We start from the raw sequence: 12,725 nt of genomic DNA on the forward strand, positions 1-12,725 counted from the left end.
AAAAGGACTTCCGCACTTTGAAATTGACTTTTCTTTACTTTAATTCAAAGAGATGAAGTCAAATCATTAAATGTCACTCTAATTGACGGTTATTTGAGAGCATCTAATAGAGGAAGCGATAACTTATACAGATTCTTCATCAAATTATAACATCTCATCCTTTAAGGAAAGGATATTTTTTTGTCTCTTTTGTACTGTTTTTTTTTTCAAGTCTGCAGATCTACGAACCTATTGCGGCTAATCCTGGCAATCTACCAGCTATGTTTGTTTTTGTTGTTCTTGATGCCTTGTTGCTTGGTCTCAATACTCAATTAAAACAACGGACGAAACAAAGATCTACAGAAATAAAGATTTGTCTACATAATGTTCGCGCTTTGAGGAACAAAACTAAAGATGTAAATGCCCTCTTGGAAGTAGATGAAATTAGTTCTAGAGTATTTATAGAGATGTGGATTAAGAAAAACTCAGATGACGGTTTTATTCTAAAGCAGTGTTGTCGCCCAGGATTCTCTTCTATAGTGCACCCAAGGTTAATTAAAAGAGGAGGTGGAATTTGCCACCTTTTACAGATGTGATCTCCATTTGGAATATTTTAAAAACTTTGCCTTTGAATTTTTTGAATGCTGTTATGCGTCTTTAACTGTTGGGGCTACCACTTATTTACTAATCGCTGTTTACCTACCAACTAAATTAAATGTTAAATCTTTCAGTGATCTTTTTACTATTCTTTTTAAAGAAAGAAGGCTACAATTGGACAAGATTGTTCTCCTTGGTAATTTTTTTACATTTCACAATAGAAATAACGATGCATCAAAAATGTAGAACACATTTTTTAAAGATTGCGGCCTAACTCAGTACGTTTGCGAGAAAACGCATAGAAGTGTTGGTATTCTTGACCATGTTATAGCGTCAAACAATTTTTCAATGTTAAATGTTCTTCGCACCATTCCTTTATTTGCTTCTCGCTCTGCAATGTGAAACAACGCAAATCTCAACACCAGTTGATGCATAGAGATTGAAAGAAATTTGACTCTAAAGGTTTATTAAGTTATTGAAGCCGTGCTTAAAGTTCGATTTTGCCTCACGTACTGATGAAGCATGGGGTATGTATCCAAGGTTTGAGGAAAATGGTTTGGATTCCGTTCTACCACCCAAAAAAAATTTGCTAAGCATCAATGCCCATTTTTTGACGACGAGCTTTCGAGTTTGAAACGAAAGAAGAGGAAAGAACAGCGTAAAAATAGAAAGCCGAATACATCTGTACTAAGTTTGAAACGAAAGAAGAGGAAAGCAGAGCGTAAAAATAGAAAGCCGGATATGTGTTTTGGAAAAGTCTTAGAGAAGCGTAGATTATACATTGAGATTGAGTTGATTGAAAATTGTAGCTGTAAAAAGTTGGCCACCTTATAATTGCTTCTTGGTTAAGATGTTGAAAAGCTCCCTAAATTTGAAAACAAAAAACAGCTTGCAAACAACTTCAACGTGTTCTTTATATCTAAACTGGAATCTATTATTGTGTCGATTCACACTGCGATAGGTCCTGAAGTCCTGAAAGCTGAAGTTAAAACAATGAAATCGTTCAGAGAGTTGTCGATAAGTCAGTTTAGAGATTTGATTTTGGCGTCGTCAAATAGTACATCTCCACTGGACATCATTCCGACACATCTTGTTAAGTCAGTTCCAGATTATTATCCCGACCTCCTTAAACTTCCTAATATTTCACCGTAGAGGGGATGTTATCCCCAGTCCTTTAAAATGGCCATTGTTAAGCCCCACTTGAAAAAAGCAAATTCTGATAATGAAGATTTCATATTATTGATCTATCTCAAACCTAAGCTACATTTTAAAACACTTAGAACAGGTGGCTTTTATGCAACTGCATGAACACCTTGAAAACAATGGTCTATTTAGTAAATACCAAAGTGCCTGCAGTGAGTTTTTTCTCTACAGAAATAGCCCTCGTTAAGGTGACAAAAGATTTGGTCCTCAATTTAGATAAGACAAAAAGCACTTTTCATATTGGACTTGATCTATCAGCTGCCTTTGACACTCTCGATCATGAATTATTTTTTTCGATTCTTGAAACAAGTTTAGGTTTCAAGGATAAAGTGCTGAGCTTTTTGAGTGGTTATCTGAGTAGTAGATCCCAAAAAAATTGTTGATTGATGGTGAATATTCGATGCCAAGAACTATAAAGTCGGGTGTTCCTCTAGGATCTGTTCTAGGTCCCGTTCTTTTTTCATGCTATCTTGTTCCTCTGGAAATTCTGTCTGAACGTCTTGATGTGAATTATCATTTTTATGCCAATGACACTGTTATCTATTTTGTTTACCATGCATCAATAAATCAGGGGGCTTTTGATACTTACAACTCTGCAAAAGTGGTTCAGTGGTGCTAAGCTCTGATTAAACTCGAATAAAGCTGAGTATATATTTATTAGTAGAAAGAATAGTTTAAATAGAGATATTTTTGAACTCTCAGCGGACGCCAATTTTTCTAACAATGTTACTTTGTTGGGCTTCGACTTAGATTCTAGATTCTCATATGAAACAATTTAGTTCTGTTTCTGTGTGTCGTATATGTTTTTATTTCCTGCTGAAAATTTCCATCAGAGATACAGTCGACAGAAAGTTGTTGATTGAGTTAGTTTGAGTAATGATTCTCTCGCAACGAGATTACTGTAACTCCCTGTACTAGGGACTACCTGTGTATAGTATACAGAAATTACAGCATATAGTGAACTCAGCATGTCGTCTCCGTTTTATGCACTCACCTGGTTCACCAATAGCAAATTACATCTAACAGCGTCATTGGCTACCCGTGAAACAACGTGTGTTTTACAAAATTCTACTTTTTGGTCACTAAGGTAACTAGATGACAATCTGCATACTTTGATGGCTCCTAATGTTACTTCTGTATCTGGGCAAAAGTTGTTCAATTTTGCTGCTCCTTTTGAAGTTGTTCAATTTTGCTGCTCTTTTGATGGATCCTAATGTTACTTCTGTATCTGGGCAAAAGTTGTTCAACTTTGCTGCTCCTCATTGGCTACCCGTGAAACAACGTGTGTTTTACAAAATTCTACTTTTTGGTCACCGCTTAGTTCACCATCAGTGGAAAATTCCCGTATATCTCGGCGCATTTGTTTTCGAATTGATAAGGTAACTAGTTGACAATCTGCATACACTTTGATGGATGGATCCTACTGTTACTTCTGTATCTGGGCAAAAATTGTTCAATTTTGCTGCTCCTTTTGAATGGAATAAGTTGCTCTTTGAAATAAAACTAATACCCCATGAGTTTGATTATTTTGACTTTGTAAATAGCGCCTAAACCTATAACGATAATAATAATATTATAATAAGAATACTATCAAAACTACCAGTTTTTTGGGTTCTAATACGGCGGAATTAATTTCAAGTCATAAAGTGACTGAATGTTTTGTGTTGTTTCAGGACTTGTTCTGCTATGTCCTTTTATTTCGTTTAACCTTTTGATCACGTTCTTCGTTTTCACGGCTTTCACGTTTGACTTCTCATCTCAATCACTGTTTCAACTGAATGGTATCTAAATTCATTCACTCAATGGTTTACACGGTATAGTGAATACGGTCAAGTTCAGAGTAGCAAAATTAAAAACGGGATAAACCGGTAAGTCAGGGTCACTATATCATTGTTCATTAGGCCTCCAAAGTTCATTAGAATGATTGCTGGCTGAATTTAATATTAAGTTTAATACCCTCAGTTTAGAAGCTGAATCAAGGATAATTTTGGAATACAACAGACTATTTACGACGACTTAAAACACTTCTGATACTTCAAATTATCGGTCAGTTTCTATATTTGTTATTTTTCTGTTTTAAACCCGATATGCGTTAAGCGGGGCAACGGCGGCTTTGTTTCGGCAATTTTCCGGCTTTGTTTAATTGCTCTCGAACGAAGTACGTAGCAATTATTGTAAATGTGTTGGTCTCTTATATGCAAATATTTTGCTTGAATGCTTTTGCGCTTTTCTTCTAGAACATTCTTTGACATCTCAAGTGACTTTTTCACGCTTTCGTTCTTCATTTTTGAGTGATCTCTAGTGCTCTCACTCCGAAGCGAAGCTTGTTGCTAATATAAAGTTGGTTGCAGCTTTGCAAAAACAAGGGTTTCACAGCCGAGTGTTCTCTGCAGCTGGTTTTGGATCGGGAAGTCGGTGATTCGAATCTCGGCGGGGTGATTTGTTTTTGCGCCCGCCTGTTGTTCGAGAGAAATTATCCCGACATTAGTGGGTTTGTGTTCTTCTTGACTTTTTCACGCTTCGTTTTGAGCGTTTCCTAAATTGCTCTTCTTCAGTGTTGCTAAAACAAAATTGATTTTAAGATGCAAAACTCAAGGGTCTGATAGCTAAGTGGTTAATACTTTTACGAATTTTTTTGACTAAGTTCATTTTTGACCAAGTTTTTTTCATTGTTGTTAATGCGTTTAGTACGTAGCAGTTGATTGGAAAGAAAGTTTTCTTGTCAGAGAGGACTTTGCGGAAGAGTCGTTGGCGGAATTCTTCGGGCTATGTTTTTTTTTGTTTAACATTTGCTTTAGAATCTTTTGCGTGACTTTTTTTTAATTGCTCTTGAACGAAATTCATAGCAGTTATTGTAATCGTGGTTTTTTTATGCATATTTTTTGCATGATCATCTTGCGCTTTTCTTCTAGAACAGTCGTTGACTTCTCAAGTGAATTTTTCATGCTTTCGTTCTTCATTTTTGAGTGATCTCTATTGTTCTCACTCGGATGTAAACCTTGTTGCTAAATTAAAATCGATTGCAGAATAGCAACAAGAAGGGACTGATAGCCGGGCGGTGAGTGCTTCTGGCGAGGGAGCGGGAGGTCAATGGTTCGAACTTCGGCATGTGCAACTATTTCTGCACCCATAAATAAAAATTTATCTAGACTGAAGTCAATGAATTGAATTGCATCGCGTTTCGTTCGAGAGCAATTCTTCCGACATTGGTCGATTCGTGTTTATCTTTTTGAGTGTGCAAGTGTACCAAGCTTTCGTAGCTATTTTCTTGAAATTTGACAGCCCTTTTTTATTTTCTTTCGAGTCTTTATGTTAAAATTGTTAATCGCCCCTAGTAACAAGATACGTGGGTTTATTTTGTCGCAGGTGTAATCGCCCCTAGTAACAAGATGCGTGGGTTTATTTTGTCGCAGGTGTAAAACTGGCACATCCACAATTGCACAATGTAGATAAAATTTTTATAGGGGCTAACAATGTTACTTTGTTGGGCTTCGACTTAGATTCTAGATTCTCATATGAAACAATTTAGTTCTGTTTCTGTGTGTCGTATTTGTTATTATTTCCTGCTGAAAATTTCCATCAGAGATACCATCGACAGAAAGTTGTTGATTGAGTTAGATTGGGTAATGATTCTCTCGCAACGAGATTACTGTAACTCCCTGTACTAGGGACTACCTGTGTATAGTATACAGAAATTACAGCATATAGTGAACTCAGCATGTCGTCTCCGTTTTATGCTCTCACCTGGTTCACCAATAGCAAATTATATCTAACAGCGTCATTGGCTACCCGTGAAACAACGTGTGTTTTACAAAATTCTACTTTTTGGTCACCGCTTAGTTCACCATCAGTGGAAAATTCCCGTATATCTCGGCGCATTAGTTTTCCGAAATGATAAGGTAACTAGATGACAATCTGCATACTTTGATGGCTCCTAATGTTACTTCTGTATCTGGGCAAAAGTTGTTCAATTTTGCTGCTCCTTTTGAAGTTGTTCAATTTTGCTGCTCCTTTGATGGATCCTAATGTTACTTCTGTATCTGGGCAAAAGTTGTTCAACTTTGCTGCTCCTCATTGGCTACCCGTGAAACAACGTGTGTTTTACAAAATTCTACTTTTTGGTCACCGCTTAGTTCACCATCAGTGGAAAATTCCTGTATATCTCGGCGCATTAGTTTTCCGAAATGATAAGGTAACTAGATGACAATCTGCATACTTTGATGGATCCTAATGTTACTTCTGTATCTGGGCAAAAGTTGTTCAATTTTGCTGCTCCTTTTGAATGGAATAAGTTGCTCTTTGAAATAAAACTAATACCCCATGAGTTTGATTATTCGATAAAAATGGAATTTTTATTTAATCCTAGATTTTTGAAGTACTTTTGACTTTGTAAATAGCGCCTAAACCTATAACGATAATAATATTATAATAAGAATACTATCAAAACTACCAGTTTTTTGGGGTTCTAATACGGCGGAATTAATTCCAAGTCATAAAGTGACTGAATTTTTTGTGTTGTTTCAGGACTTGTTCTGCTATGTCCTTTTATTTCGTTTAACCTTTTGATCACGTTCTTCGTTTTCACGGCTTTCACGTTTGACTTCTCATCTCAATCACTGTTTCAACTGAATGGTATCTAAATTCATTCACTCAATGTTTTACACCGTATAGTGAATACGGTCAAGTTCAGAGTAGCAAAATTAAAAACGGGATAAACCGGTAAGTCAGGGTCCTATATCATTGTTCATTAGGCTTCCAAAGTTCATTAGAATGATTGCTGGCTGAATTTAGTGTTAAGTTTAATACCCTCAGTTTAGAAGCTGAATCAAGGATAATTTTGGAATTTAACAGACTATTTACGACGACTTAAAACACTTCTGATACTTCAAATTATCGGTCAGTTTCTATATTTGTTATTTTTCTGTTTTAAACCCGATATGCGTTAAGCGGGGCAACGGCGGCTTTGTTTCGGCAATTTTCCGGCTTTGTTTAATTGCTCTCGAACGAAGTACGTAGCAATTATTGTAAATGTGCTGGTCTCTTATATGCAAATTTTTTGCTTGAATGTTTTTGCGCTTTTCTTCTAGAACATTCTTTGACATCTCAAGTGACTTTTTCACGCTTTCGTTCTTCATTTTTGAGTGACCTCTAGTGCTCTCACTCCGAAGCAAAGCTTGTTGCTAATATAAAGTTGGTTGCGGCTTTGCAAAAACAAGGGTTTCACAGCCGAGTGTTCTCTGCAGCTGGTTTTGGATCGGGAAGTCGGTGATTCGAATCCCGGCAGGGTGATTTGTTTTTGCGCCCGCCTGTTGTTCGAGAGAAATTACCCCGTCATTAGTGGGTTTGTGTTCTTCTTGACTTTTTCACGCTTCGTTTTGAGCGTTTCCTAAATTGCTCTTCTTCAGTGTTGCTAAAACAAAATTGATTTTAAGATGCAAAACTCAAGGGTCTGATAGCTAAGTGGTTAATACTTTTACGAATTTTTTTGACTAAGTTCATTTTTGACCAAGTTTTTTTCATTGTTGTTAATCCGTTTAGTACGTACCAGTTGATTGGAAAGAAAGTTTTCTTGTCAGAGAGGACTTTGCGGAAGAGTCGTTGGCGGAATTCTTCGGGCTATGTTTTTTTTTGTTTAACATTTGCTTTAGAATCTTTTGCGTGACTTTTTTTTAATTGCTCTTGAACGAAATTCATAGCAGTTATTGTAATCGTGGTTTTTTTATGCATATTTTTTGCATGATCATCTTGCGCTTTTCTTCTAGAACAGTCGTTGACTTCTCAAGTGAATTTTTCATGCTTTCGTTCTTCATTTTTGAGTGATCTCTATTGTTCTCACTCGGATGTAAACCTTGTTGCTAAATTAAAATCGATTGCAGAATAGCAACAAGAAGGGACTGATAGCCGGGCGGTGAGTGCTTCTGGCGAGGGAGCGGGAGGTCAATGGTTCGAACTTCGGCATGTGCAACTATTTCTGCACCCATAAATAAAAATTTATCTAGACTGAAGTCAATGAATTGAATTGCATCGCGTTTCGTTCGAGAGCAATTCTTCCGACATTGGTCGATTCGTGTTTATCTTTTTGAGTGTGCAAGTGTACCAAGCTTTCGTAGCTATTTTCTTGAAATTTGACAGCCCTTTTTTATTTTCTTTCGAGTCTTTATGTTAAAATTGTTAATCGCCCCTAGTAACAAGATACGTGGGTTTATTTTGTCGCAGGTGTAAAACTGGCACATCCTCAATTGAACAATGTAGATAAAATTTTCATAGGGGCTCCAAAACAATGAAGAAAGCAATGAAGAAAGATGATTAGGATCTTAATTAATTTCTATACTAAGAAAGATATACGGAATGCCAATTCAAAGTATTCCAGCTTTTACGATAGTTACTGATAGGAAAAGATCTGTTTTGTAGTTTCCCATCAAAGGTTCTTTCGACAATGATAGAATAGCATCGACAATGAAAGAATAGCAGAATCAAATAGTGTGAAGTATATTGGCGTAATTATTGATAGCAAACTAAAATTTGATGGAGAAGTGAAAAAGATTCTTCAGAGAATGGCTTGTGGAATAAAGGTTTTGAATACACTAAGTAAATGTTTACCAGAGAACACAAAAGTCTTATTACTTAATGCAATCGTAATAAGTCATCTACATTATTCCGCTCTAATTCTGATAGGGTTGCGAAAGTCATTGCTCACAACTTTAGAAAAACAACTGAATTGGGGAATAAACTCCATTTTTAATAGGAGAAAATGCGATCGGTCTACAGATCTCAAACTTCGCAACAAAATACTACCAGTTTCTTTTCTCTTGAAATACCATTGCTCAAAATAATTTTTTTCGCTTACTCAGCAACGATCTTCCAGCATATAAAATTGAACCTCTCTCTACCATGAGAATAAAACAACATGACAGGTCAAAAAAGTAACGTTCGATATAAGAAAGAACAATAAGTTTTTAACTGATTCTTTTATTGCACAAGCCATTCCAATTTATAATAGTCTGCTTTCTAATATTAGACTGAAAACCAGATCGAAAGCTTCCTTAAAAAAGAACTGAAAGAATATTTTTGGAAAGAATTTCTGAAGCACCCAAAAGTAACTCATATAAAAGATGACATTGAGAGCATTAGATTTTAATTTTATTTTAAATCTTCATGATCTACATATAAAATTGTGAGAACATTTTATGCTCGCATTTTAGACCGTTTTTTAATACTGTAAGGTCAAATTTTTAGTTAAGTAATTTAATGATTTTATAATTTTACATAATGTTATTTTCTTAACTTTACATTGCCTCTTTTACCATTTGCTTTTTATACTTATGTGTACCAGAGGAGGAAATTAAAGATGTTCTTTCTTTTTGTTAGTAATATATACCCCAGTGTGACTTATTTCTGACAGTTATTGTGTTTTTATCCCTCAAACTATTTATTGCTTTTTAAAAATAGTCTTTTCAAAACGATTTCCCATTTGCTAATGTTTTCGTAATTTTTTGCAGGTGATTGGAGACGTTCCAACAGGTTTCAGGCTTCCGTCAATTAATCAAATCACAATTCTGGTTGACAACCCTTCGATAGTTGGAAACCTGATTTCATCCTCGATTCCCATTGCTCTGGTCTCTTTCGCCATATCTCTAGCTCTGGCAAAAATTCTGGCCCAGAAGCACAACTATGCCATCCACGATAGTCAGGAACTGGTGGCACTGGGATTCGTGGATACCATTGCATCCTTCTTTGGCTGTCTACCGAGTGCAGCTTCGCCTAGTAGAACAAACTTGCAGAGTGACGTTGGAGGAAAGACTCAAATCGCTGGTCTTATTACCAGGTCTGTATTTTTAAAAATAGTTTTGATTATTTTGAAAGTCCGAAAAGCAAAGTTGAACGTTTTTGAGCTCCAGGAGTCGCAATATGGGGCTTTGCTATTTAAATTTGTTGCAAGTGAAATGTTTGGTCTGCTCTGGAAAAAACTGGTATGTATATTGTCACTTGAGCGTGCACTCTACTAATTTTCAAAAACAAGACTGGTAAATTGTCAAAATCGTCATCTTGTTTGACGGTTTTAGTTTCAATTGAACAGATTTCCAATTTTAATGTCAAAAACAAAGATGAAAGCAAAAGCAGTAGCTTATGTTGAATTGAATTTTGTTGGATAGTTAGGTACACAAATATAACATAGAATATGGAAACTGAGAAATAAAGAGTTACCCCAACTTGGACTAACAAATGAGATCTTATCTGTTCACCTCTGAGACATGCAATTCGTACATTGAAAATATTTTATGTTTACGAAGAACTTCTGTCACGGAATCAAATTTCCTCAAAAAAATATTGTGCGCTTAGTTCACTTCTCCAGTGTACAAATTTCTTCAGATGAGATTTGTATGTACAACCGTAAACAAGAATGTGATGGTGATTGATTTTACTTAGGCGTTGTATTGTAAGAGCAGTGGTACTCGTGACAAGAATTTCCGTATTTTGTCAGTCATTCTGCAGAGACTTTTTTTACGTTTTACATTTATATATTCTGGCTTTCAATATTTTATCCAATTGTATTTCTGGACACTTTCGTGAATCATTTCTCGGAATTTTTTTTTGCTTGTTCTTTTTTAGCCAGCACCAAAATGAAAGATCTAACATTTTTTCATTTACGGTAAATTTATTAGAGCCGAAGTTTTTCATGCTTAATCCACGTTTAGCTCATGCTTTATCCACGTCTAGCAATGTTTTACAGCGCTCGGGAGGTCGTTTAAAAAGAAAGAAACAATGGCAGCCTTTGAACCCATGGGTGTTTGAGTTGAGCCTGAAGTTTCCTGCTGTTGAGCGTTCTCCTGTTTTTTCCGAACTAAGATCTTTTCTAAACTTGAAAAAACTTGAGTCTGGAAAAAACTTTGCTAATGCTGAGCGCTGCTTGGTCCCTGCTCATCATTTTTTTCTCTTATTGGGCGACATTGAATATCAGCCGGCAAATGATCTGGTTATATTTTGAAAGTTGGAGATGGCCTTTGCGATGGTGTTGAAGTTGGTGGCGTTGTTTGTGAAAAATGTTCTTTTTTTGGAGGTGTTTTGTCTATAGTTGCATTCAAAATCAGGCAGTATTCGTGAACTTTTAGTGGGAAAGCTTTTGCTTGTCATAATTACCTCGGTACTCGTTGAATCACATAACTAGTGACTCTTCCGGTTCACTGAATAGTGTTGACATCATTACTTGAATGGCACTTGCTTTTCAAATTTGCTTTTGAAGTTTGGTAACCTTTTATTATTAAATCGTAAAATGATTGGGTCGATCGGAGTTCTGTCATGAAAGATTAATTAGTCTGTCATGATAACATCCCAAAACGGGGTGATAGCTTGGATTATGTGGTGAAACTTCCAAATCGAAATACTTGAGCTAATAGTGTTGTTTGGTTTGATTTTTGTAAGTTTTGAGATCTATTCAATGGTCCGTTTGATCGTTCTAATAGTCCAATAGTTTGTGCATTTTGAACAGTGGCATGATTCAATTAATTTTTGAGCAACTCATCTAACTCTCGAATTAGAGAAGACGTGAATGCAGAGCCTTTATCTTAAGAATTCCTGTTGATATGTAAGAATGACTCATGAACCATATTATGAAAGCCGCTACTACCTCTGCTGATCGGGATGTTACTGTTTTGCAAACAAATATTTTGAAAAGGCATCCATTACTGTAGCCATACATTGAGTAACCTTCTGATTTAGGTAGTTGGCCCACAATGTCAACTTCCAGTAAGCCTGCTGGAAAACTACTTTTTTTCAACTTACTGGTTTTAATGAAGGAAATTTAGTAAATCCTGGGAAATAATAGTTTTGCCTGAATTCATTGTTTTTGATGCTCAAGTTTCCTTTGTGCCTTGAGTTGTGAATTCGAAAGAGGAGCGCTTTCCTTAGGTGGCTCGGGACTACTAGTTGCTGTGCGATACGATGTTTTCGTCATCCTGGGATTGTGTTATTGAAGTTTTTTGATGTTCTTTGTTTCTGACAAAATCGTTTTGTATGGAGCTCAGACTTTATCCAGGGTGTTTGACAAAATGTGGTTTTCTATTTTTTTGATTGGCACTTTGTTATTAAGTTTAACATATATTTTGTTCCGAGCTGGACATGAATTCTAGATAGATAATCGGCTGCGGTATTAGCTTTTCCTCATTTGTGGTCTAACGCAAAATTAAAAAATTATATAGTCAACTGCATTCCAGATTTAATTTGGCATTCTTTGCGCTCCGAAAGATTTGCTGCCAATCTTTTCGGTTGATGCAATAAATGAAGAAACCGCAAATATAGTGTTCGTAAGCTTCAAAGGCTAAGTAAACGCTCAGAATTGTTTTTACGGATTTTGAACTCTTTAGATCAGCCGGCGAGACTAATTGTGATCCGAATGCCACTGGTTTTTTTTGTTTGGGTTAGCAGAGTGGTTATGATAGTCTTCAAGTAAAATATAGCCTGCAGCATAACACCTTGCATGACTGGCAATTATGAATTGGCATTCCGGTTTGGCCATTTTTTAAAATAAATTTCATGCTTCCTTCATGTTATCTTTCATAATGTCACGGCTTTTCTGGTTCTCTTGTGCAGTGATTAAAACAGTCTCTTTTTTCAATAATTCAAAAAATGATTGGCTTGTCAGAGATAAGTTCAATAAATTTGCCGAAATATTGCATAAAGCCAATAAGTGGACGCGCCTGTTTGAATGTTTTAGGCACTCGAACTGTTTTCAGAAATTGTTCAATTTTTCCTTGTTTGGTAACATCCCGTGTTCAGTTATTGTATGTCTCAGGAATTAAATTTTTCCAGATACCGATTTCACTTTTATCCATTGGTTAAAAACACCAGTTCTTCAATTCAAGCTATAATTTTTCTTAATATTGCTTTAAGCGTTTTCCATCAATAACACCGCTTGCTAAGTCGCAGAAGTAAACACAGCACTGATTGTT

At 36.0% G+C, this 12,725-nt stretch overlaps 1 protein-coding gene across 1 annotated transcript in view; it reads left to right on the plus strand.

The window, feature by feature from the left end:
• Nucleotides 1–12,725, plus strand: part of LOC142349029 (sulfate transporter-like) — a 48,163-nt gene that overhangs the window by 10,604 nt on the left and 24,834 nt on the right. Inside the window, exon 4 of the mRNA XM_075400437.1 lies at nucleotides 9,279–9,604. Within this exon, the coding sequence (XP_075256552.1) occupies nucleotides 9,279–9,604 (326 nt within the window). The remainder of the gene's footprint in view (nucleotides 1–9,278; nucleotides 9,605–12,725) is intronic.

The sequence above is a fragment of the Convolutriloba macropyga genome, chromosome 11 (assembly GCF_964194025.1).
Source record: "Convolutriloba macropyga chromosome 11, txConMacr16.3, whole genome shotgun sequence".
Classification (NCBI taxonomy): domain Eukaryota; kingdom Metazoa; phylum Xenacoelomorpha; order Acoela; family Convolutidae; genus Convolutriloba; species Convolutriloba macropyga.